Source organism: Macrotis lagotis, chromosome 1 (genome assembly GCF_037893015.1).
Source record: "Macrotis lagotis isolate mMagLag1 chromosome 1, bilby.v1.9.chrom.fasta, whole genome shotgun sequence".
Lineage (NCBI taxonomy): Eukaryota > Metazoa > Chordata > Mammalia > Peramelemorphia > Peramelidae > Macrotis > Macrotis lagotis.
The window spans coordinates 318,890,699-318,915,724 of NC_133658.1; the positions used below are offsets into that span (position 1 = coordinate 318,890,699).

Here is a 25,026-nt window from a genome sequence, read left to right on the forward strand (position 1 = left end):
GAAATATGTGCTGGAACAATGCTGAGGTACTACCTTAATACTACTGGATTAGCTAATAGGGAAGAAAGAGAAGATGACCATTGTTGGAGGAGATATAGGAAAAAATGAAACATTAATACACTGTTGGAGTTGTGAAAGGATTCAACAATTTTGTAGAGCAATTTGGAATTATGTCCACAAGGCTTTAAAACTATGCCTACCCTTTTCTCTAGCAAAGCCACTATCAGGTGCACTTCCAGGAAGAGATAAAAAACAGGAAGGAAAAGGACCTATATGCATAAGGATATTTATAGCAACTCTTTTTTTGGTATCAAGCAACTAGAGATTGAGGGGACTCCCATCAATTAGAAAATGGCTGAACAAATTGAAGTATGTGATTAACATGAAATGCTATTCTATTTTTAAAAAATGATGAACAAGGGACAGCTAATTGGTACAGTGGATAGAGCACCAGTCCTGGAGTCAGAAGGACCTGAGTTCAAATCCAAGCTCAGACACTTAATAGTTACTTAGTTGTATGACTGGGGAAGTCACTTGAACCCATTGCTTTGCAAAAACAGAAAGAAATGATGGACAAGATGCTGCTCTGAGTAAAAAACTTAAATGATCAAATACAATGGGAAATATACTCTATACAAGGAAACTGCAATGTTATAGGATGATCAGCTGTGAATGACTTACCTCTTCTCAGCAATGCTGTGACCCAAGAGAACTCTGAAGGACTTATGATAAAGAATACTATCCATCCCACAAACAGAGCTGATGGTATCTGAATACAGATTAAAGCATACTTTTTTTACTTTATTTTTCTTAAGGTTTCTCTTTTTTTATATTTACTTTTACATGACTATTGTGATAATGTTTTTCATGACTACACATTTTTAACTTATATCAAATAACCTGCTTTCTCAATGAGGGGGAGTGGGATGGGAGGAAGAGAGAGAATTCAGAACTCAAGGTTTTAAAGGTGAAAGTTGAAACTTGTTTTTGCATGTAAATGGGGTGGGGGCAGGGGAAGGAATAAAAGAAAAAAGAAATAAAAATTTTAAAAAAATAGGTCAGGGGCAGCTAGGTGGCACAGTGGACAGAGAACCAGCCCTGGAGTCAGGAGGACCTGAGTTCAAATCCAACCTCAAACATTTAATAATTACCTAGCTATGTGGCCTTGGGCAAGCCACTTAACCCCATTTGCCTTGCAAAAAAAAATAATTGATCAAACTCAACATGACCAAAACACAATTTATCTTCCCACCCCCCAAAAAAAGTTCTCTTTTCTAATCTTCCCTATTTCTACAAAGGTACTACTATCCCTCTAGTGTCCCACATTCCTTATTATTATATATGTCCCAACTCCTTCATTATTATGTATTCCTCACTCTTCCTTATCCCACACACCTAGATATGTCCTGACAAATCTTGCCATTTTCTACCTTCACATCTCTCTAATGTGGCCCCATTCTCTCATGTCCTATTCACTGCTTTCCTAGATTATTGCATTAGCTTCCTGATTAGTCCCCAAGTCTCAAGTCCCTTAAAATTCCAGTCCATTATATACACACTGCAGCCAAAGTAATTTTCTTGAAGGGCAGATCTGATCATGTTACACTTTTTACTCAATAAAACTCCTGTATGTTCCTATGCTTCTAACATTAAAATAAAAATAAAGTCCTCTGTTTAGCTTTTAAAGCCCTTCAAAAACTGGCCCCAACTATCTTTCCAATATCATTAGATATTACCTACTGCAATGCTGCCAACCTAATTTATATTCTATTCCTCATGTATGATCCTCCATTTCTCATCTCCACGCCTTTGTAGGGGCTGTCCCACATCTAGAGTTGCCTTCTTCCTTTCTTCCACTTCCACCAAGAGTTTCTCTTGACTTTTCATTTAAGACACAGTTCAAGCACCATCTTATCCATGAAGCCTTTCTTGCTCACCCCTCCACATTCTGTAACTATTTGTAATTTTCCTCCCAAATTACCTTGTATTTAACTACTATGTATATACTTCTTTTTTTAATTGTTTTTTGAACAATTTTTCTTCTAATCTCGCTTCCCTCCCCCCACCCACAAAAAGTGGTCTGATAGTCTTTACATTGTTTCCATGCTTATGGATATACTTCTATATATTTATATTCTCCCCCATTCTATCATATCTTAAGAGTAGGGATTGTTTTATTCTTTGCTCTTATAATAGCTGCCTACCTACTTGGTACATAGTAGGAGCTTAAGAAATTCTTGCTCTTTGAATTTCAGCATCTGTTTAAGAAGCAGTCTTTATTTTAGAAAGTATTTTCCCTTTTTTTTCTTATCCCAGCAGCACCGGATTCCAGTGGCCTGCCAGAGAACCTGAAGAGTCAGAAGTTTGGTCTGTGGTTGAAACTAATCTTTACCTGCTAAAGAATTCCTTTAAGGTGGCTCCTTAGCTTTATTATTCAGGGCAGTCAAGAAGCACTGAAATACCATTTGTTTTAACAGCTTCTCAGTTACTCCCCAGCTAAGAAAATGTTGGCTTCCAGAGTTAGTTTAATAAATACCTTACAGCTTTCGTCTGGGAGCATTCTATGGAAGAGGCACTGCGAACTCTTAGGTCACTGTTGAAAATAATTAACATACCTCCCCCCAAAAGGCAAATACAACTAGAGGACCTACTTTACAACACTGTTTTAGTTTTGCTTGAATGTTCGGAATGGTTATTTACTTGAAGAGTTAATGGAATGGAACTGAACACCCTAAGGAAAATAGTAAAATAAAATGCAGACCAAAACCCAAATACAGCTGAGTAAAAAGCAAAATCATATATTAAGAGCTGGAGAGAACCTTAGAAGTCTATCTAATCTCACCCTCTCATTTTATAGTTGAGGAAATTGAGTTCCAGAGAGTAGCACAAGTACCATGGCAGAGCCAAGGTCTGAACCAAGATCCTCTATTCTTCCTGTTGCCCTCTTCAACCCCTTCCCACCTTTATCACTGTCTTCATCATCATTATCATCATCACAACTGATATTTCCATAGTTTAAGTCTTGAAAAATACTTTACATATATGATCTTACCTGAACCCCATAATAAACTTCTAAGGAAGGTCTAGGTATTATAAGCAATTTAGAGATGAGGGTACAATGTGAGAAGCAAGATTCTAATACAGGTGTAATAAATTATAAGTTCAATACTTTGATCATTAGGTAATAGTACCTCTATCACAAGTGACACTAAAGGAAAATCTGAATTTGAAATGTGGCAAACATGGGCTAAAAGTGCTTTGACTATACTTATTTTGAACCAGGTTGTTTTTTTTTTTAAAGCTTCCTGGTAAATGCTCTATTTACCATAATTACTGATTGCCCTTTCTTTTCTAATCAAAGCAGTCAAATATAGGAACTAGAGCATTAGATAAGTGGTCCAGCTGTCAAATGGCTAGCTGCCAGAATTGTTTTGGCTGTGAGTACATACATGTAATCTTAAGAACCCCTATTACTTCTTTCAACTTCAAGGTTACACTACAACCTCTAATTAGGAGGCACTCCGCCTATCCAGAAATAGATCAGTTCCCTCTCATATATAGTATTATGGGTCAGCCCATTATCCCCCTCCTAAAAACACAGGGATTTTTTGGAAAGCAGGAAATAAAAAAATACTTTTCCCTATTGCCCCAAAGGAATAAGATTATGCAGAACAGTAAATATCATCTACTTTCCTGAAACAGGTGCTCAAGGGCAGGGCATTTAAGAACAGAGGAACTATAAGGAGCTTTATTTTGACATGGGACCCATAGGAAGAAGAGTTTAAGTGTGAGGATGTTAAGAGACCTGATTCATTTTTAACTATCTAAAGGGGGAAACTCAGATTCCTTTATTTAAAAAGAAAATAACTGGAAATGAGATTCAATGCTATATTCTCTATTCTTAAATCAGGGGCTACACTTGCCTGAGTCAAGAATAAACCCCTCACACAGTTTTTTTTCTTGTGCTTAACCTTCAAGTAATATTTCAAAGTCTCATATATACTAGATAAATGTAGGCACTTTGTAGAATATTTAAATGATAAAGTTATAGCCTATACCCAAAAGAGCTAGAAATAAAGGAAAAGGACCCATACATACAAAAATATTTATAGCAACTCTTTTTTCGGTTGCTTAAAATTCAAAATAAGGAAATATCCTCCTTCTGGGAAAGTCTGAACAAATTATAGTATATGAATATATTAGAATATTATTGTGTCATAAGAAATTATGAAACATAATTTCAGATGAAACTAGGAGGGTCTTTATGGAATGTTAATTTTGCTTTTTTGGTTTTTTTGAGTCTTCATGTTTTTCAGAAATACTGGAGCTGCAGGATCTCAAAGAAGCTCTCCACTATGTAGAAATATAGTAAGATATTTCTTTTCAAGGTTTTTTAAAATTTTCTCAATGAAGGGTGGGGAATAATTAGCCAATCACAAGCATTTATTAAGTGTTTTCTATGTGCTAGGCATAGTGCTATGAACTTGAAATACAAATACAAGCAGAAAGACAGACTCTGCCCTGCATGGAGAGACAACACAAAAGAAGTTGAAAAGCTGGGGAAGGGACTGAGAAGAGAAAGTCATTGTAGAAAGAGTGAAGTCAGATATTAATGAACATCCATTAAGTACCTGCCATTTGCCAATCACTATGCTAAGTGTGAGAGATATGTGCCTACAACAGTGCCTACCATCAAGGAAATCATAATTTAATTAAGGAATATAATGATAAAACAATGAGGTTCAAGCAAGCTATATATTCAGAATAGGAGATGATCTCCAGATGAGAAGCACTAGTATAAAGGGGGAGCAGAAAAATGCATCCTGTAGAAGGTAGTATTTTAGATGGGACTTAAAGTAAGGCAAGAGGCAGAGATGAAGAGAAATTATTCCAGACATAAGGGACAGTCAATGAAAATATCCAGAGTAAGGAGATAGGGTCTTGTTGTAGGAATAACAAGGAAAGCTGGAACAGGGTGGGGATGGTGTAGAGAATAAGGGGTAAGGTAAGGTGTCCAAAAAAACTAGAAAGAGATAGAGCAGATTATGAATGGCTTTGAATACCAAAGTATTTGATATTCGATCCTGAAGGTGATAGTCAGTGGAATTTACTGACTGGGGAGAAGTCAATGACTTCTTGCACTATGGTGGCTGGGCAGAGATGGACGGGAGTACAGAAAGATTTATGACAAGCTGACCAACTACCAGGTTATGAGATGATGAGGATCTGCACCAGATGGTGGAAGAGAAGGGGACAGATGTAAGACAAGTTACAGAGTTAAAATTAAAAGATGTTGGCATCATACTGGCTATGGGAAGTGAGAGAGAGTAAAGAGGGATAGGTTAATAAATAATTACATTTCAAATATAAATAATAAACAATTAGGTGTCAAAAGAGACATGGCTATGATTCCTGATCTCAGAGAGTTTTTATTCTAGAAAAGGAATCTTCCCAAATGTCAAAAATGGGAAATAATCTATTTCTTTTTTTTTTTGGTCTTTTTTTTTTAGGTTTTTGCAAGGCAAACGGGGTTAAGTGGCTTGCCCAAGGCCACACAGCTAGGTAATTATAAAGTGTCTGAGACAGGATTTGAACCCAGGTATTCCTGACTCCAGAGCCAGTGCTTTATCCACTACGCCACCTAGCCGCCCCTGATATAATCTATTTCTAAAGATCCCGCTAGTATCAGCATATTTCTGTAGTCACTGATAGATAGGTGTTCATATCAACTATTCCCTTTCTCTAGTCAAAATTTTAACTTTTAAGTCTTGAAAAAAAAACTTTGTTTTGAAAAAGAAATCTGAAAAAGAAATATACAAGAAAAAATATAGTACATCTATACATGGGAGCCTCCAGTAACTTGACTTTAACAAACCTGAATCAATATATATATATATATATATATATATATATATATATATATATATATATATGTTTATATAACTATATCTATATTAATATATAACATATATATTAAATATTCCAGGGTAGGTTTTTCTTTTTTCTTTATTCTAATAGTTACATATCACTTTTGCATTTTAAACCCTAAGATGCATTTTGGTTTTATGTAAGGCAAACCTTTTAACAATTAGGAGTTATCTTAAGGACAGGAGAAACTATACTAGCTCTGAATTCAAAGGATCTGGGTTCAAATGCCAGGTCTGCTAGTTACTAACTATTTAACTTTAAGCTCTATGTGCCTGTTTCCTCATTTGCAAAATGAGAAAATTAGACTAAATAACCTCTGAAATCCCTCCCAGTTCTGAATGTATTCAAAATTCTATTTATAAAAAAAAACAAAACAGAAAACATTATTTCAAGAGAGGTAATTCTGGTGGGATTAAAGTGCTTCAAAAGTCCCTTATGATACTGTCAATTCAGACCACTAGCTCTATCTCTGAATTGGATGTTTTTAAAAGACATACAGCATAAAGTGACTTATGAAATACAAAACTTCCTGAGCACAGGCTCAGTAAGTCAGGGGAATCATTAAGACGACTACAAAAATTTCAAGGAAAAAAGTTAATTCCAGTAGTTTTAGAAATAGAATAGCAATACCTTAAAAGATTTTCAGCACCAGTTCTCATCCGAACAGCTTTCATGATCTGTTGGTTTAATGCAGCCCTTTGATTCTGAAGTTTACTTCTCCCTGTCTTAGCCAGGGGGTTACAACCCTAGAAACAACAAAAAAATATATTCATCAAAGTTCAATAACACAAAAAAAGAGAAAATAATATTTCATCTAATATTAAATTGTAAATTGTAAACTTTAAAACTCCTAGGATGGAACAAAATATTTCATTCTAACTGAATAATGGACTATTTAGTCTCAAAGCAAAATCAATTCCCACATGCATCCAAAGTTCTGGAGATCAACAAAGTAGTTGTCAATTTGAGTTAATCTACTTGGATAGTTTGGAAGAAAGGCTTAGGCTGAACTGAGTATGACAAGTTAATTCTAAAAAAAATAAAACTGGGTAGGATAGGTAAAAAGAAGCAATTATCTTAATCAGTAGAGGTATGAAAAGAAGAACTGATATAGAGGAAGTAAGAGGGTGAGAGGGTGGAAGCGCTAGAACTTTATTCTCATTGGAAGCGGATTAAAGAGGTAATATGTCCATCTAGAAGAGTCTAAAAGTCTAAATTTAGAAATAAATAAGAAAGGTAAGAGAGGAACATTTAGAAAAGTGTGTAGGTTAAGAATTAGGAGGGTCAGTGATTACCCTTTGAAAAGCCAGCCAGCTCTTGGGGATTGTGATCTCCCCAAAACTCTAATGCTCCTATACCCCTCTTTATGCTACTTATTCCCTGCTAATTCCCTATTCTCCCATAGCTTCTGCTGAGACACAAATCTCTTTTTGTCCCTACATTAAAAAAAAAGAATTAGGAGGGTCAGGGATAAGATTAAGGGAAAGACTTCTTGAGGGATACATTAAGGAATGGGGGGGCAAGGAGTGGCTAGAAGTAAATTAGACTCATGATGAGGAATAGGGTAAATAGGGGAAGAAGGATAATGAAGAAAAATAGGATGGAGGGAAATACACAATGACCAATAATAACTGAATATGAATGGGATAAATTTATCATAAAATGGAAATAAGATAGCAGAAGGGATTAAAAATTTGAATTCAACAATATGTTGCTTACCAGAAATACAATAAAGAGTATCAAAATAGAAGACTGGAGTAGAATCTATTATGCTAATGTAAAAAAAAATCAGAAGTAGCAATCATAATCTCAGATAAAGTTAAAGCTAAATTCGATTTGATTAAGAGAAAAACAGGGAAACTACACTGTTTCACCAATATTATTCAATATTGTTTTAGAATATTTAAAATAACTGTAGACAGTATAAAACACCTGTATAACTACTCAAACAGACCCAAGTACTACAGGAACTTAATTATAAAATGTTCTTTATACAAATAAAGTCAGATATAAATAGTTGGAGAAATTTTAATGGTTCATGGATAGACAAAGCTAAGATAATGAAAATGACAATTTTACCTATTTATTCAATGCCATTCCAATTATTTGAAAAATATTTTATAGGTGGCTAGGTGGTGCAGTGGATAGAGCACCAGCCCTGGAGTCAGAAGTACCTGAGTTCAAGTCCTACCTCAGACACTTAATAATTACCTAGCTGTGTGGCCTTGGGCAAGCCACTTAACCCCATTGCCTTGCAAAAAAAAAAAAGAGAGAGAAAGAAAGAAAGAAAGAAAGAAAGAAAGAAAGAAAGAAAGAAAGAAAGAAAGAAAGAAAGAAAGAAAGAAAGAAAGAAAAGGAAAGAAAGATATTTTACTGAGATTGAAAAAATAATGAAACTCATCTGGAAGAACAAAAGGTCAAGAATCTCAAAGAACCTAATGAAAATAAAATGTAAAGGAAGAAGATTCAGCAGTACCAGACCTTCAACCATATTATTTGGCAGTAAACATCAAATCTATCTGTTGCTGGCTAAGAAATAGAAAGGTGGAACTGAGGAGATATACAATTGGTTGGTTCTTGTCTTTCATTATTGAAGAAAATCAAAATGACATTACTATGTTAGAGACAAGTTACTATGTGTCCAACTGTGGCTGATCAGATCAATATGAACTTGGAATGCTCTCCCACAGGTCAGGCACAAATAGTTCATATGAATACCTGTAGTGGGTTCTCTAAACCTGTATATCATACCATACACAATAGTAAAAGACTAAAATAACTTTGTGTTTGACAAATGTAAAAATTAAGTATTAGGAATAAGAATTCATTATTTGGGGGTGGCTAGGTGGCACAGTGGATAAAGCACCGGCCCTGGAGTCAAGAGTACCTGGGTTCAAATCCAGTCTCAAGACACTTAATAATTACCTAGTTGTTTGGCCTTGGGCAAGCCAGTTAACCCCATTTGCTTTGCAAAAAAGAAAAAAAGAATTCGTTATTTGGTAAAAATTGGTGGGAAAGATGGAAAGCAGTCAGGCAGAAAGTGGATACAAACCAATATCTTAAACCATGTACCAAAATAAGATCAAAATAGTTATATGACAAAGATATAAAGGGAGCTATCAAAAGAAAATTAAAAATACATGGAATTTATTTTAGAAGCACATGTCAGATTCATGAATAGCAGAATAATATATGAAGAAATAGAGTATTGTGAGCTATAAAATGAATAATTTGATTATATTAAATTAAAAAGCTCTTATATAAATAAAACCAATGTACTCAAGATTAGAAGGAAAGCAGATTGGGGGAAATTTCCAACATCTCCATATCTCAAATATATAAAGAATTCTGACAAATCAGATTATAAATGATTCCTCAATTGATAAATGGTCAAAGGATATGAACAGGCAGTTTTTCTATGAAGAAATAAAAACTATGTATAGTCATGTGAAAAAACTGCTCTAAAATATTATTGAGTAAAAAATATAAAAATTATAACAACTTTGAGATATTATCTTACACCTGTCAGAGTGGCTAAAATGATAGATGCTCTTCAACTGGGGAGTGGTAGAATTTTACTATAGTGATATAAGAAATGATGAGCTGGTAGATTTTAGAAAAATATGAAGACCTGGAACTATGAAGAAAGATATTATAAATCTCTAGGAAAAAGAACTGATAAAGAGAAATATGTAAATATCAATGTATTTGTGTACATATTTATAGGTTTTTCAAGGAGTTTACAGTTTAAAGTGAAAAACAAGTACACATGTAAATTTAAAAGAATAAGTACAAATAAGCACAAGGTTGTGTGGAAGGGAGGGAAGGAGCTAACAATTGGGAAGATTAGGAAAGGCAAGTGGTGCCTGAGTTACATCTTGAAGGAAAAAAAATCTATGAGATTGATGTAAGGAGCCCTGGAGTCAGGAGTACCTGGGTTCAAATCCGGTCTCAGACATTTAATAACTACCTAGCTGTGTGGCCTTGGGCAAGCCACTTAACCCCATTGCCTTGCAAAAAAAAACACCCTAAAAAAAAATAGCTGTTTGGGGCGGCTAGGTGGCGTAGTGGATAAAGCACCGGCCCTGGAGTCAGGAGTACCTGGGTTCAAATCCAGTCTCAGACACTTAGTAATTACCTAGCCGTGTGGCCTTGGGCAAGCCACTTAACCCTGTTTGCCTTGCAAAAACCTAAAAAAAAAAAGAGATTGATGTGAGGAAGGAGAGAATCCTAGGTAGGCATGGAGACAACCTGTACAAAATACAGAGATGGGAGAGAAAACTGTCATTTATAATAAATTTATCTATTTATTTTTCCAACTACATGTAAAGATAGTTTTACAACAATCATTTTTTGGTAAGGTTCTGAGTTCCACAATTTTCTTCCTCTGTTCCTTCCCTCCCTCTTTCCTCAGACAGAGAATAATCTAATACAGTTATATGAAGAGTGTCATTTATGAGAAACACTTGGCACTGTCAAATAGTTTATCATCAGAAACAGTAAGAATGACATTAAAGCAGAGGCATTATCTTCTCCTTTGCCACTGCAACCTAAGGATGATGGGATTGTTCCATCTGACTTGGAGTTAAACCTTCCAAATATGTCTCCCACATTAGAGGGTGAGCTCCTTCAGAACAGAAACTATCTTACTTTTCTACTTGTATCCCCAGAATTAGCCCAATGCTTTGTACAAAATAAGAACCTAGTAAAAAAAATTTTCATTCATTCCATTCTAGAAAGAGACATATTTATGTATGTGAGTCATTTGCATAGATATGATTGTTAAAAACCAAACCAAGAGATTTAGGGAAGGAGGCCTGATAGGTTATGAACCATCATTGGAAAATGAGAAACTCATTCAGAAAATAGAGAGAAACAGGAAAGAGTAATATCCTAGAGAGTAGAATATCCAGGATAAGTGATCAATAGTGTTCAAATGAGGCAAATAGGTCAAGAAGGATTAGAACAGAGAAAAGATATATCTAACAAATAAGACCACTGGTAACTTTAGAAAGAGTAGTTTTAGTTGAATGATGAACTTGAAAGGAAAATGTTAAAGAGAAAGTAAAAATAATAAGCATGGATAATATTTTCAGAGTTTGGTAGAGAAAGGAAGGAGAAATAAAGGATGATATATTGAGGGGATAGTTGACTCTAGTCAGGGTTTTTTAAGAATGGGGAATCCTTGAGTATGTTTGAAAATAATGGGAAGAACCAGCAGATATGGAAATGTTGAAGATAAGAAAGGAATTAATCTGGTAGAAATTATTCAAGGAAGGGGCGGCTAGGTGGCACAGTGGATAGAGCACTGGCCTTGGAGTCAGGAGTACCTGGGTTCAAATCCGACCTCAGACACTTAATAATTACCTAGCTGTGTGTCCTTGGGCAAGCCACTTAAACCCATTGCCTTGCAAAGGCTAACTAACTAAATAAATAAATGAAAGCTAAAAGAAGCTTGTCTGAAATAATAAAAGATTTGATTCATTCTTTTTCTCCTATGCTCTGAAAATTTACTTTGACACACAATTACATGATTTATACTGTTGTCCCTTACTACTAGGTTCAGGAGGTGCTTTCCAAGAGTTTCTACCTCTTTCAGAAAACCCCTGGTTCTTTTGTCATTTAGAATTGTCCAGAATTTTCACATAAGGCTAACTGGTTGGAAGATGTAGAACAAAGTTAAAATCCAAAGCATATTAATGTTTGTTTAGCTTTTTTTTTAAGGTTTTTGCAAGGCAAATGGGGTTAAGTGGCTTGCCCAAGGACACACAGCTAGGTAATTATTAAGTGTCTGAGGCTAAATTTGAACTCAGGTACTCCTGACTCCAGGGCTGGGTGCTCTATCCACTGCACCACCTAGCCGCCCCTAAGTTTAGCTTTGACTGGGAATTTTACCTAGAATCATCTTGCTTCTCACTAACAGGAAACATCAGGCATGAGTATACTTTGACAAATATGTGATTTCTTTGGTATATGGAAAATTCCCTTTTGAAGATCAGGATCCATTCCCACTAAAGTTCTAACTCTGCAATTTATGTCTCTGGCTTTCCCTAAGACTTCTATGGAGGTCCCATATGACTGATGGCCTTTCTCCTGACCCATAGAGAACTTCCATTGAATAAAGTCCTTCATCCAGTTGGAGAGGTTACCAAATCTTTGGGAGGTTAAATAACCTTCCCAGGGATATGACAGTATGTGTCAAGAGGGAAAACTAGAACCCAGGTCTTTCTGACCCTGGGGATAGCTCTAATCACTCACTATACCACATCACTGCTACAAAATAATCCTCACCTCAAAAGACACCCCCCCCAGATTCCAACCAATGGCCAATTTATTTAATAATCAAAAGAAGGGGAGGTCACTCCACTGAAAGAATTTAGGGACTCTTAGAGTTTATGGTAATGGGATTTCACATATAAAAAAATCATTTTACCTTAACCTTTTTTTCTTTGTATAACTAGGTTTTGACTTTGTCAGATATTCAAGAAGAGCAGTGTATTTATTTTACCTTTCCTATAGTTAATTGAGTTACATGCTGCCTCTCAGTGGCATCATTTGCCAACTTTAAGAAGTATAAATATAAAGAAGGAAATGGAACTCAGGCCAAAACAAATGCGAGGTATAATCATGTGGTGCTTTGGAACTAGTTCAAATAACCCCTAGGAAATGCACCACCACATACAACAACTTATCATATTAACTTTCAGACAATTCTCTTCTGATTCATAGGGCAAATTCTTTTTCTGCCCTAGGGAATCCTCCCTTGCCAGCAGTACTTCTCATGGGGCCAGACACCCAGGAGTGGACTAAGCTGAAATTCAAGGAAATATTTATCTTATAGGCCCTTCCCTGTGGGGCCCACTTTCCTTACTCTTGATTCATACAGGTGGAATTTTAAAGGCAAAGATAAGCCAATGGGCGGTGACTACCACAATCATTCACCAAACTCCCCAGAGTAATACTGGGAGAAACAACAAACTTTGCTTCTTAATAGAGAACCCCCCAATCCCACTCATTTAGGATTCAAACTGTGCATTTACAGGATTAAGATATTATAAGAAATGACATTGCCTAAAATATTAAAGGCAAGACAGAAGCTTTAGTTAAATGAAGTTAAATATCCAGAGATAGATGCAGAACAAAACTGAATATATCAACCTCATCATAAACCAGAAAAAATAATTATTTCTTGGCACATGAAAAAGATTTTATATTTTTAATAGCCTTGAAATTGATGCAAGATTGCTGTATTGAATGATTTTGGTGAACTATTTTGTTGTTTCTGATACCTCATTAAGTAAAGTGTTGAAGAAATGGAAATGGCTGATCTAAAAGCAAAAGACATTAATAAAAATGTATTAATTTGAGTTTTAATTTTAATTTAAAAACAAGCCAAAAAATGATGCACAAAACAGTAACCTAAGTGAAGTGGATAACTCAAAAGAAGCTTAGTAGGACTTCTGGGTTAAAAGAGAATTCTCTCTATAGTATGAATGGAGCAGTAAATGCACAGCAAACAAAGGCCAAGTACAAGTGCTTTGGTCCTGTTTCTGCAAGGAAAGAAGGAAAACTTTTTTTTAATTCAGAAGTAAGAAACAATAGACATTACTTAATTCATTAATGGTGCAAAAAAATGGTACAGTAGATAGAATGCCAGATCTGGAGTCAGGAGGACTCATTTCAAGGATTGCCCAGACACTTAGTAGTTGTGTGATCCCAGGCAAGTCAGTTAACCTTATTTGCCTCAGTTTCCTCATCTGCAAAATGAGCCAGAGAAGAAAATGGAAAGCTCTAGTATCTTTGTCAAGAAGGCATCCGAGGGCAGCTAGGTGGTGCAGAGGATAGAGCAGCGGCCCTGGAGTACCTGAGTTCAAATCCGACCTCAGACCCTTAATAATTACCTAGCTGTGTGGCCTTGGGCAAGCCACTTAACCCCATTGCCTTGAAAAAAATCTAAAAAAAAATCCAAATGGAGTCATAAAGAATTGTATGCAACTAATTAAAAAAAATATGTCCTGAGAAAAAGAAAAGGTAAAGATAAGCATCAATAATTTTACACCTCTTCATTTTGGTTGTACTTTATTAAACATGGAATTTCTGTGTTGAAAGGAACCTCAGAGGTCATCTAGTCCAATCCATTACTGAGCACTTATCTTCTCTATGAGAACATTCATAAAAAGTTATTAAATTAATATTTACAAAATGAGTTAATCTACAAAGTTAATAATTTTATTAATTATAAAACAACTGTGATTCCCAATAAAAAATATTTTCCTCCAAGATATTCATCATGATAAGTCTAAGGATCAAATTGTTTTTCATTTTTAAAAATTTATTTGTTTATTCTTGAATTTTACAATTTTCCCCCTAATCTTGCTTCCCCCCCACCCTAAGGATCAAATTTTTAATGCCACTTTAAAAAGAAATACAAGCAATTATGTTTAATGTTGATAGCTGGTATGCTATTTTTTAACAAGAGTCCTTCATAAGATGACAAAGAAAGAATGAAAGAGAAAAGCTATGTGAAAGGGAATAAAACTGCAAGAAAATAAAATTCCTTTAAGCCAAAAGCAGGTGTCTCATCTGGATACAAAGTTTCAATATTAGATGGTTGTGGAGAAACCTCTCTCAAAGGAGAAAGAAGTTAAAGTAAAAAGGAAATGAAAACCATCAACCAAGGGAGGAAAAAGAAAGCACAACTTGAATAGTCAAAATGAACCAGGAAGAAGCACAAAGGCATCAAGCTAACAGTAATAGATAAGCAGATCATAGATAACACGGTGGTCATTGTTCCCAAGAGGCCAGACAATAACCACCTAATTCTACTAATGGAGATCTGCTTGGATAAACTGTCCTCTTCTGCCAGACAGGAAGTCATCTCTGAGCCTGTGAAGTCTGCAATGTTCTTTTCCTTTGGGAACACTCAGCATTATTATCTGAATCCTATCTCATCTGGGCAATTAGGTGGTATAGTGAGTAGAGTGCTGGGCCAGAAAGACCTGAGTTCAAATTTGACCTCAGACACTTAATGTGTGACATTGGGCAAGTCACTCAGCAGCTGGTGCCTCAATTTCTTCAACTGTAAAATGGGGCTAACTGGTTGTGGTGGGGATCAATTGAGATAATATATGTTTGGTGTTTAGCACAGTCCTTGGAGCTTATTATTCCCTTTCCCCCTCTTCAGCTGGTTATTTTTATGACTTGTTTTGAGTTTCATTATTTTATTTTCTAAAAAACTTAATGATTGCTCCAAATTACTACAAATAAGAGAAAAACAAGTAAAAACATATCTGAATTTTTACCTAATATTTAGAAAATTGCAAAGATGATATCGGAGATATTCTGGAAAGATAAGATAGATAAGATACCATGGGTGGAACTGTGAACTGGCCCACACAATCCAGAAAGCAATTTTAAATTAGACTAAGAACTGACCCCCCCAAAAATGTCCTGGAGATTTCATTGTTGGGTACATATCCCAAGGAGATCAAAGATTGAACAGTGCCATATATGTCAAAATATTACTATTAGAACATTTTACAGTAGCAAAGAACTAAAAACAAAGTAGATGCTGCTAATTGGGAATTGTCTAAACAAAATGTGGTACATGGAAATAATGGAATAATTATGCACTGTAGGAAATGATAAATACGAAAAATATGGAGAAGCAGAGAGGAATATATGAACTGATATAAAGTGAGAGAAATAGAAATAGAAAACAATATATACAATTATTTAATCATATAAATGGAAAAAATAACAAAAGAACAAAAATGAGTGCTATAAAATTATAATGCCTAAGCAACTTCAAACAAATGATAAGAAAATGCATCTTCTCTTTTTTGAGAAGATAGTTAATATGTGTATGAAAAATTGCATATGCTATTATCAGACTCAACTGATATGTAGGTTAGTTTTACCAAACTGCTTTGTAAATTTTTTTCTCTTCCTTTTTTTTTTAAGAAGGCATGTCTCTCTGGATAGGGTTGGAAGAGAGATATATTTGCAAATAAAAGTGATAAAAAACAAAAGCCATTAAAAAATACCTTTCACAAACATGTTAGCCTAAAAGGCAAACTATATTTTTCTAGAATAATACAATGACTAAAATAATTAAATGAAAATAACACTAAAAAGGTATCAGATCTCGACTAAAAGTAATGGCCAATCTTAGTTTCTGATACATCATATGATGAAATATACTTCCAACCTCTTCAATCAACCAATCAATAAACATTTATTAAGCGCCTACTATGTGCCAGATACCAAATTAAGCATAAAATAAAGATAAAAATGTGGTGAACTATAGGTACAGAATGATGCATGTACTACAAAACATAATTGAGGTATCATTTAGTTTTATTCAACTGTGTTTATTGGTTATGAATAAAGTTTCTAAGAGAGAGAGGGTATATACTGGGAATTATGGTATATAAAAAAAGATTACAGGGGCAGCTAGGTGGCGCAGTGGATAAAGCACCGGCCCTGGAGTCAGGAGTACCTGGGTTCAAATCCCGTCTCAGACACTTAATAATCACCTAGCTGTGTGGCCTTGGGCAAGTCACTTAACCCCATTTGCCTTGCAAAACCTAAAAAAAAAGATTACAGTAATACATTTTAAAAAAACCCAAAAGTAAAAATATAGAGGAAATATGCCTTTTATCAATTCTTATTTTTTTTAATTCTGTGCCTTGGAATTTCTCTATTTTAAACTATAAATAAAGAGTAAATAAGATTTGATAAAGAAAATTTTTACTTCATATATCTGTTTTAGTGACAGTCAGAGAACAGGTGTAAGTGAGGCTTCAGGCTCCATTTCAGCCCTCTAACTACTAGCACTGTATTGCTATTACATAGCACTAACACTCACAACTTATAGAAATGAAATAGACATCAAGAATCAAAAAAGCAGCTTTTTTCTACATAATCAGGTAAAAATAATTTTACAGGGATATCTGTAATTGGAGGGAGGCAAAACCTTCAAAAACTAAAAAGTGCTATATGAATTTGAATTATTATCAATAAAAATAAGCATCTCAGAAAATAAAGTCATTATAATCTCACCTAAGAAAACAAGGGAGTGATGTACCAGAGAAACAAGTACTATTGGGCAGAGTTTGATCAGAGTGAAATAAATACATATTTTATATATATATATATATATGTCTGTATCTACCCCTGGAAAAGAATTAAAAATTGTACCCCATGTGTAGTTCATTGAAGGTCTTTCACAGTAACACAAAACTTGCTTTATCACAAAGTCAATGCCAAAACATTTTGGCATAAAGGAATGGCACACAAAATGTATCTTTTAAAAAATATATTAATTGTATTCCCTTGCGTGTTACGGCTGCCTATACTAACTGCCTTAATAACATCTTCATCTTTGTTTCAGGGGATTGCTTTTGGTTCTTTGATACAGTTTTGATGTTCTTTGAAAAGACAGAAAGATATGATTGCACATGTATAATCTATTGCAAAATGTTGAAAATTCTCTTCACAGATAATTGGAAAAAATAAAATATTACTTTTGAAAAAAAGCAGCACGGTGATACAAATAAAACCCGAGGAAATCAAAACAGAGAAAGAAAAGTATAGACCAACATTGCTAATGAATACTGATTCAAAAAGTTTTAGTAAATTATTAACAAAGAGGATATCATTACATATAAAAGTATACTGTGACCAAGAAGAATATATACCAGGATTGAAAGATGGGTTCAAAATTAGGAATGCCAGAAGCATAATCATTTTTTAACAAAACTACATAATTATATCAATAGGGGCAGAAAATGCAGTTGACAAGATATAACACTATTTAATATATAATAATATAATACTATTTAAAAAAAGAAATATGAGAATAAATTGATCTTTGCTTTCTTTGGCAAATAAGATCTATCTAAAATCATAAGCCAGAATTAGATACAATGCAAAAAAAAAAGTAGAGGTCTTCCCAAAGAAATCAGGGATAAAACAAGACTTTTATCATCACCATTGCTTAATATAGTTCTAGAAATGCCAGTTCCAACAATAAAATTTTTTTTTAAAAAAGAAACAGAGTGAACAATCATAGGCAAGGAGTAAATAAAATTGTCATTTTGTTTAGCAAATGATGATAATTCTGAGAATCTTTGAGAGTCAACCAAAAATTGAAACAATACTTTCAAAAAAGTTACAAAATATGAAATAAACATAAATCATCAGTATTTCTGTCTTTTACCAATAAAATATAGTAGAGAGAGGAGGAAAGACAATTTTCATTAAAAATAACTAGAATGAATAAAACATTTGGGAAACTGTCTACCAAGACACAAAAGAATTATGTGAATACTGTATTCTTGGATTTTTGACTTGACCAAGGTCACAGTGCAAGTTAAGTATGAAGTGTCTGAGATCATATTGAACTCAAGTCCTCCTGTCTCCAGGGCCAATGCTCTATGCACTTCACCACCTAGCTGCCCCTATACAATACTCTTTACAGAAATAAAGACTAAATTGAATTATAGAAATATTGAATATTCTAGGATAAACTAAATCAATATCATTAAAATGATAATAATAAATTCATTCAATACCATTTGTTGTTGTTGTTCAGTCCTGAGCAATTCTCCAAGATCATATTTGAGGTTTTCTGGTAACGATCCTGAAATGGTTTGCATTTCTGTCTCCAGTTCATTTTTTTTTAACAGATAAGTAAGCTGAGGCAAACAGGGTTAAGTTCCTTGCCCAAGGTCACACACGTAGCAATGTCTGAAGCTGGATTTTAACTCAGATCTTTCTGAATCCAGGTTTGGCACTCTATTTACTGTGCCACCTAGCTGATCTATTCCAAATTACCAAAATATTATTTTACAGAACTAGGAAGAAAAGAGCAGAATTCAACAGGAAGAACAAAAGATCAAGGTCCTAAAGGAAAATAAGGGGGGGGGGGGGGGAAGAAGGCCTAGAGAAGTACCAGATTGCAAACTATATCATCAAAGTGATCATCAAACTGATTTTTAAAAATAACTGGAACAGATAAAGTATGTAATATAGAGAAGTAAATAAACATAGTGATATAGTATCTAATGACCACAAAGACCCTAACTATTGGATTAATGACTCACTATTTAACAAAAAAAAACTACTGGGAAAACTGAAATACAGTCTTGTCAGAAATTAGGTACAGATAAATTTCTTATACTGTATGTCAAGATAAGCTCCAAGTATAAAGATGACATTCAAAAAGTCAAAAATTAATTTAGAGGAATAAAGAAAAAATTACATATCTATAGATAGGGGAAGAGCTCATGAAAGGGAAAAAAACAAGGAATAGAGAGGATCAGAATATCTAATAGATAATTTTGATTATATAAAATACAAAAGTTTTTGTATACATAAAACCAAAATAGTTTAACATGAAAAGTTAACTGATAAAGATCTCATTTCTAAAAATGAGAAATTCAGAAAGTCAAGTAATTGACTTTCAAGCATTTACTAAATATCAGACACTGTATTTTGAAGATAGCCAGAAACTCAAGGGTGCCTGCCCTTCAGGAGCTTACATTCTAATGAGAGACAAAAAAGTAAAGAACTATGGACATACGAGTTATATGTACAATATATAAAGGAGGTAATCAAAGGGAAGGGATGGTGGGGGGGAGGTGGAAAAACATAGAAAGGCTTCTTCTTGAAGGTGAGATCTAAGCTGAGTCTAAAGTACACCAAGGAAGTCAGGAAGCAGAGGTGAGGAGGGGAACAGTCTCTGAAAAGGCATATCCAGAAATGTAGTGCTTTGTACAAGGGAAAAGCATGGAGGTAGGTCAGTCACTGGATCATAGAGTATAATGGAAGGGAATAAGATATAAGACCAGAATGGTAGGAAGAGGCCATGTTGAAAAGGGCTTTTAAAAGCCAAATAGAAGATTTTTTGTTATTTTGGTCATGGAGGTAACAGGGAGTTACAGGTGCATATTGAGTGGTAGAAAGGGCGTGACAGGATGGTTAGCATTTTTTTTACCAATAAAAGTATTTTTCATTAAGACATATATAATATATATATACTATGTATAATATTAGACATAATACTATATTACACACTTAACAAACTTCAATATTCTGTAATATGGACTGGTAAAAAAATTCATGTAACAGGCTTTCTTGCAATTTTTTATTTATTGCTGTAGTCTGGAACAAAACCCACAATATCTCTGAGGTTTATCTGTGTATAGAATATATATTTATATATTATGTTTGTGGAACTGAAAGGTCAGTGTCACTGGATCAAAGACTACAGAGTGGATACAAGGTATAAAAAAGGCTAGACAGGTAGTGGGAAGACTAGGTTATAAAGGGTTTTGAATGTTAAATAGAAGATTTCATATTTGATCCTGTAAATGATAAAGAGCTATTGAAGTTTCCTGAAACTGGGGGTGACATTATCAGAACTGCACTTGAGGAAATTCACTTTAGTGGCTGACTAGAGGATGAACTGGGGTGGGAGGCTAAGCAGTGGACTACTGGACAGTGAGGTGATGAAGGGTTCACTTACTGAGATAATGGTAGCATCAGAAGAAAGAAAGCATCATCATGAAATGTTTTGAAGATGAAATCAACAAATCTTGGGTACAAATTGGACATAGGACATAAGAGATAGTACAGAGTCAAGGATGACATCTAAGCTGTAAGTTTGGGGGACTATCTAATAAGAAAGAGAACCTGGGAGTCATTTCATTTGTTTATTTTTTAGATTTTGATTATTTAAAAGAAAGGAAGGGGAAAAGAAAAAGAATACACTAGGAGAGGAAAAAATGAAAAGACAGGTGGGGAAAAAAGAGGAAGAGATGGAGAAAGAGAGCAATAACTGTACTGCATTTTATCATAACTGATCAAAGGAGGAAAGAATACACGCACATTTGTAACATTTCACTCAGAAGGAAAAAAAACGGAGAGGGAGGATAGATTAAGAAAGAGATTAGTTCTAGGGAAACCTAACCACAGAAAGTATTGGAAAGAGGGATTTAAGAAAAAAAGAAAGTATAAGAGCTTGTGATAGGACTTGGGTGAAAGAGAAGTCAATACTAAGGAAGAGTTGGAGAACATCACTAAAAACCAATTAGATGATTTCGATTACATTAAATTGAAAAAGTTTTTGCACAGATAAAACCAATGTAACCAAGATCAAAAGAAATGTAGTAAATTGGGAAACAATCTTTACAACTAATGATTCTGACAAAGGACTCATTTCTAAAATATACAGAGAACTGAGTCATATTTTTAAAACAAAAAGCCATTCCCCAATTGACAAATGGTCAAAGGATATGCAAAGGCAATTTACAGATGAGGAGATCAAAGCAATCCATAGCCATATGAAAAAATGCTCTAAATCATTATTAGAGAAATGCAAATTAAAGCTTCACTGAGGTACCACCTCACACCTCTCAGATTGGCCAGTATGACCAGGAAGGATAATGATCATTGTTGGAAGGGATGTGAGAAATCTGGAACACTATTACACTGTTGGTGGAGCTGTGAACTCATCCAACCCTTCTGGAGAGATATTTGGAACTATGCCCAAAGGGCAACAAAAATGTGCATACCCTTTGACCCAGCAATACCACTACTGGGCCTATACCCTGAAGAGATGAGGAAAAAGGGTAAAAACATTACTTGTACAAAAATATTTATAGCAGCCCTGTTTGTGGTGGCAAAGAATTGGAAATCCAGTAAATGTCCTTCAATTGGGGAATGGTTTAGCAAACTGTGGTATATGTATGTCATAGAACACTATTGTTCTATTAGAAACCAGGAGGGATGGAATTTCAGGGAAACCTGGAGGGATTTGCATGAACTGATGCTGAGTGAGATGAGCAGAACCAGAAAAACACTGTACACCCTAACAGCAACATGGGAGTGATGTTCAACCTTGAAGGACTTGCTCATTCCATCAACGCAACAATTGGGAACAATTTTTGGCTGTCTGCAAAGGAGAGTGCCATCTGTATCCAGATAAGGAGCTGTGGAGTTTGAACAAAGTACAAGGACTATTCCCTTTAATTTGGAAAAAAAAAAAACCCAGATGTCTTATGGTTTGATCTTGTTACCTCTGAGAATTCTGTTCTCTTTAAGGATATGATTTCTCTCTCATCACACCCAATTTGGATCGAGGTACAACATGGAAACAAAGTAAAGACTGAAGGAGTGCTATCTGTGGGGTTGGGGTGGGGGGAGGGAAGCAAGATTGGGGGAAAACTGTAAAACTCAAATAATATCTTTAATAAAAATTTTAAAAAAAAGAGAGAAGTCAATAGGGAAGGAGAAGCAATGTATATCAAACATCAGCACTATCACAGCACCCTCCTCATTCATTATAAGGAGGAGATGGAAAACTCTAATCAAATACAAAGACCAATCACTATTCCACAGATCCTATGATGCTGATGATGTTTGTCCTTCTTTCTTGAAGAATACCATGACATCAGGGAGATGATGCCATGAGAATTGGATTTGAGTGAGGGGAGAGCTGTGTCAATTCATCCTTACTTTCTCCTCTGGAGCCATCCTGATCCAGTGGCCAGATATGGATCAGGTCATGACTGGAGATGGCCCAGGCCCAGGCAATCAAGGTTAAGTGATGTATCCAAGGTCACACAGTTAGTGTCAAGTATATGAGGGTAGTTTTGAACTCAGGTCCTCCTGACTCCAGGGTTGGTACTCTATCTACTGCATCACCTTGGTTCCTCAAAGAGAGAAAATGGATTGAGGGTGCAAACAAAAACATACTTTTTAGATCCAGTCAATGCCCAATGTTTTACTTGACTATGCAAATTTGTTAAAAGGGTTTTGTTTCTCTCTCTCTTTTTCCGTACCTCTGATACTACCAAGCCTGAGTATAGAAAAGGACTACTGTATAGCTGTAGTACTTTATTTATAGCTGCTGTACTTTATTTATAATAGTATTTCTAGAATTTAATTGAATTATAAGGATTATCTTTTGATGTTAGTTATTTCACTCAACTGTTTAAACCTATTCCCCCATTCAGGGGGGATTACAGATCAGGAAGACATCTTGTTTCTATCCAAAAAAAAAAATACAGAAAATTTCACTTCTTTTTTTACTCTGTCCAATTGGATTTAAAGCTTTTTTCCCACAATTAAGAGATACAAATTTCATTTTTAAATTATACATGGAGTATATCCATCTCTACAGGATCCTCCCTGAATTTGCATTTATAATCTTAGTTTGGCTCTCCAGAAAGGTAATTACCTTCCAGTTTTAGGAGTAACCCTGTGGGGTTGCATTACTAATGATAGACCATGAGTCCCACTGGTATGCTTCCCATTAACAGTCAAGATAGTAGAGGAATGAGCTTAGTGAAGGCATTTACTAAGATGGTATACTAAGACTATACAAATATCCCCCCATAAATGTATTTGTATTCTCCCACAAATACATATTCAAGGGAAGAATGAGCATAAAACTAATGTACAATCATAGTGGGGCACTCATATAGAATATCTGTATGGCAAAAGCAACTCACAACTTAGTTTTGCAGAGTTTAGAAGTCTTTTCCCTATTTGTGCAGTCTACTTAAGACTTTCCCTTGGTTGCAGCAACTTTGTTGAGAAGGTTGTTCAGCTAGGTTCTCAAGCCTCCCCTCTTAAAACCATAGTTGACTCTCTTCTAGTCCCAGAAATCTCACACCTTCAAGTGACTTCCTCCTTACATAACTATCTCTTAGTCTTCATAGACTGAGTATCTCTACTTTCTGCTGCATACAGTGCCTCCCTCCTAGTCAAACAGCAACCATACCAAGTCATAAGGCTTATAAAGGGAAAGCAGAGGAAATAAAATCCCATCCCTTTGTTCTGTTCTCTCTGGTATAGGTGCAGGAGTTTCCTCCACAACTGCTTCCAACAACTGATCTTGAAATTTGTCCAGAACATTGCTATTTAAAAGCCTCGGGGGCATGGCTAATTTGTTTGTTCAAGTAGTTGGGTGGTTCCTTTTTAGACTAAATCAAAGAGGTGTCTGCACCTTATAAAAGAATCAGGGTTTAGAGCATCCCTGGTCAGTTTAATACTTCATTAACACCTTGTGAACACATTCCTCACCTTCTATGACTGTATCAGCTGAGGTAGAGAGGAACTCCCTCTATTACACTAACATTTTAAAGTGGTGATTCATCTTGCTATTTCACATAAATACTTACCTTTTTCAAAAGTAAAAAACTTAATTTTTAAAATTCCAAACTTGGTATCTTTTGCGGCTTGCTATATGTAACACTTCCCCTTTAGCTATCTTGGATCAATAGAAATTATACTCAAACTTATTTCTCAAAAATGTCTTTTATGTTCCCTTTGCTCTTCTCTTCTTCCACTTATTTCTGCAAACCCTCATCTGGATATGCTCCATCCAAAATAATTCTTCAAATTGGAAATCCAGGGGGATGTCTATCAATTGGGAAATGGCTGAACAAGTTGTGGTATAGGTATGTGATGGAACACTATTGTTCTATTAGAAGTCAGGAGGGATGGGATTTCAGAGAAGCCTGGAAAGACTTGCATAAACTAATGGCAAGTGAGATGAACAGAACCAAAGAACACCCTAACAACATGGAGTGATGATCAAACTTGATGGACTTGCTCACTCCATCAGTGCAATAATCAAGGATAATTTTAGGGGATCTTTGATGGAGGGAATCTTTCTCTGGATCCAGAGAGTGGAGTTTAAACAAAGACCAAAGATTATTATCTTCAATTTTTAAAAAAGTCATCATGTATTACATAATTTTGCTATCTCTAATATTTTATTTTTTCTTAAGGATATATTTTTTCTCTCAACTCATTCAATTTTTATTTTTGCAAATCATGTAAATAAATGTAAAGACTACCAGACTGCCTTCTGCTGGGGGGAGGGGGAGGGAAGGGAAGGAAAGGAAAGGAAAGGAGAAAGGAAAAATTGTAAAAACAAAAATGTAAAATTCAAAATATTTATTTATTTACTTATTTTATTAAAACTTTCTCCCCTCACAGGGAGAAAATACATGGTGTTGTTGTGAAATTATTAGATCTGAAGTATAATAGTCTGATCTCTGCAGTCTAATCTGCTACTCT

The 25,026-nt window shown here is 34.9% G+C and overlaps 1 protein-coding gene across 1 annotated transcript in view; it reads right to left on the bottom strand.

The window, feature by feature from the left end:
- The window catches only part of RHPN2 (rhophilin Rho GTPase binding protein 2), an 89,446-nt gene that overhangs the window by 59,091 nt on the left and 5,329 nt on the right, over positions 1-25,026 (bottom strand). Inside the window, exon 2 of the mRNA XM_074211481.1 lies at positions 6,559-6,674. Within this exon, the coding sequence (XP_074067582.1) occupies positions 6,559-6,674 (116 nt within the window). The remainder of the gene's footprint in view (positions 1-6,558; positions 6,675-25,026) is intronic.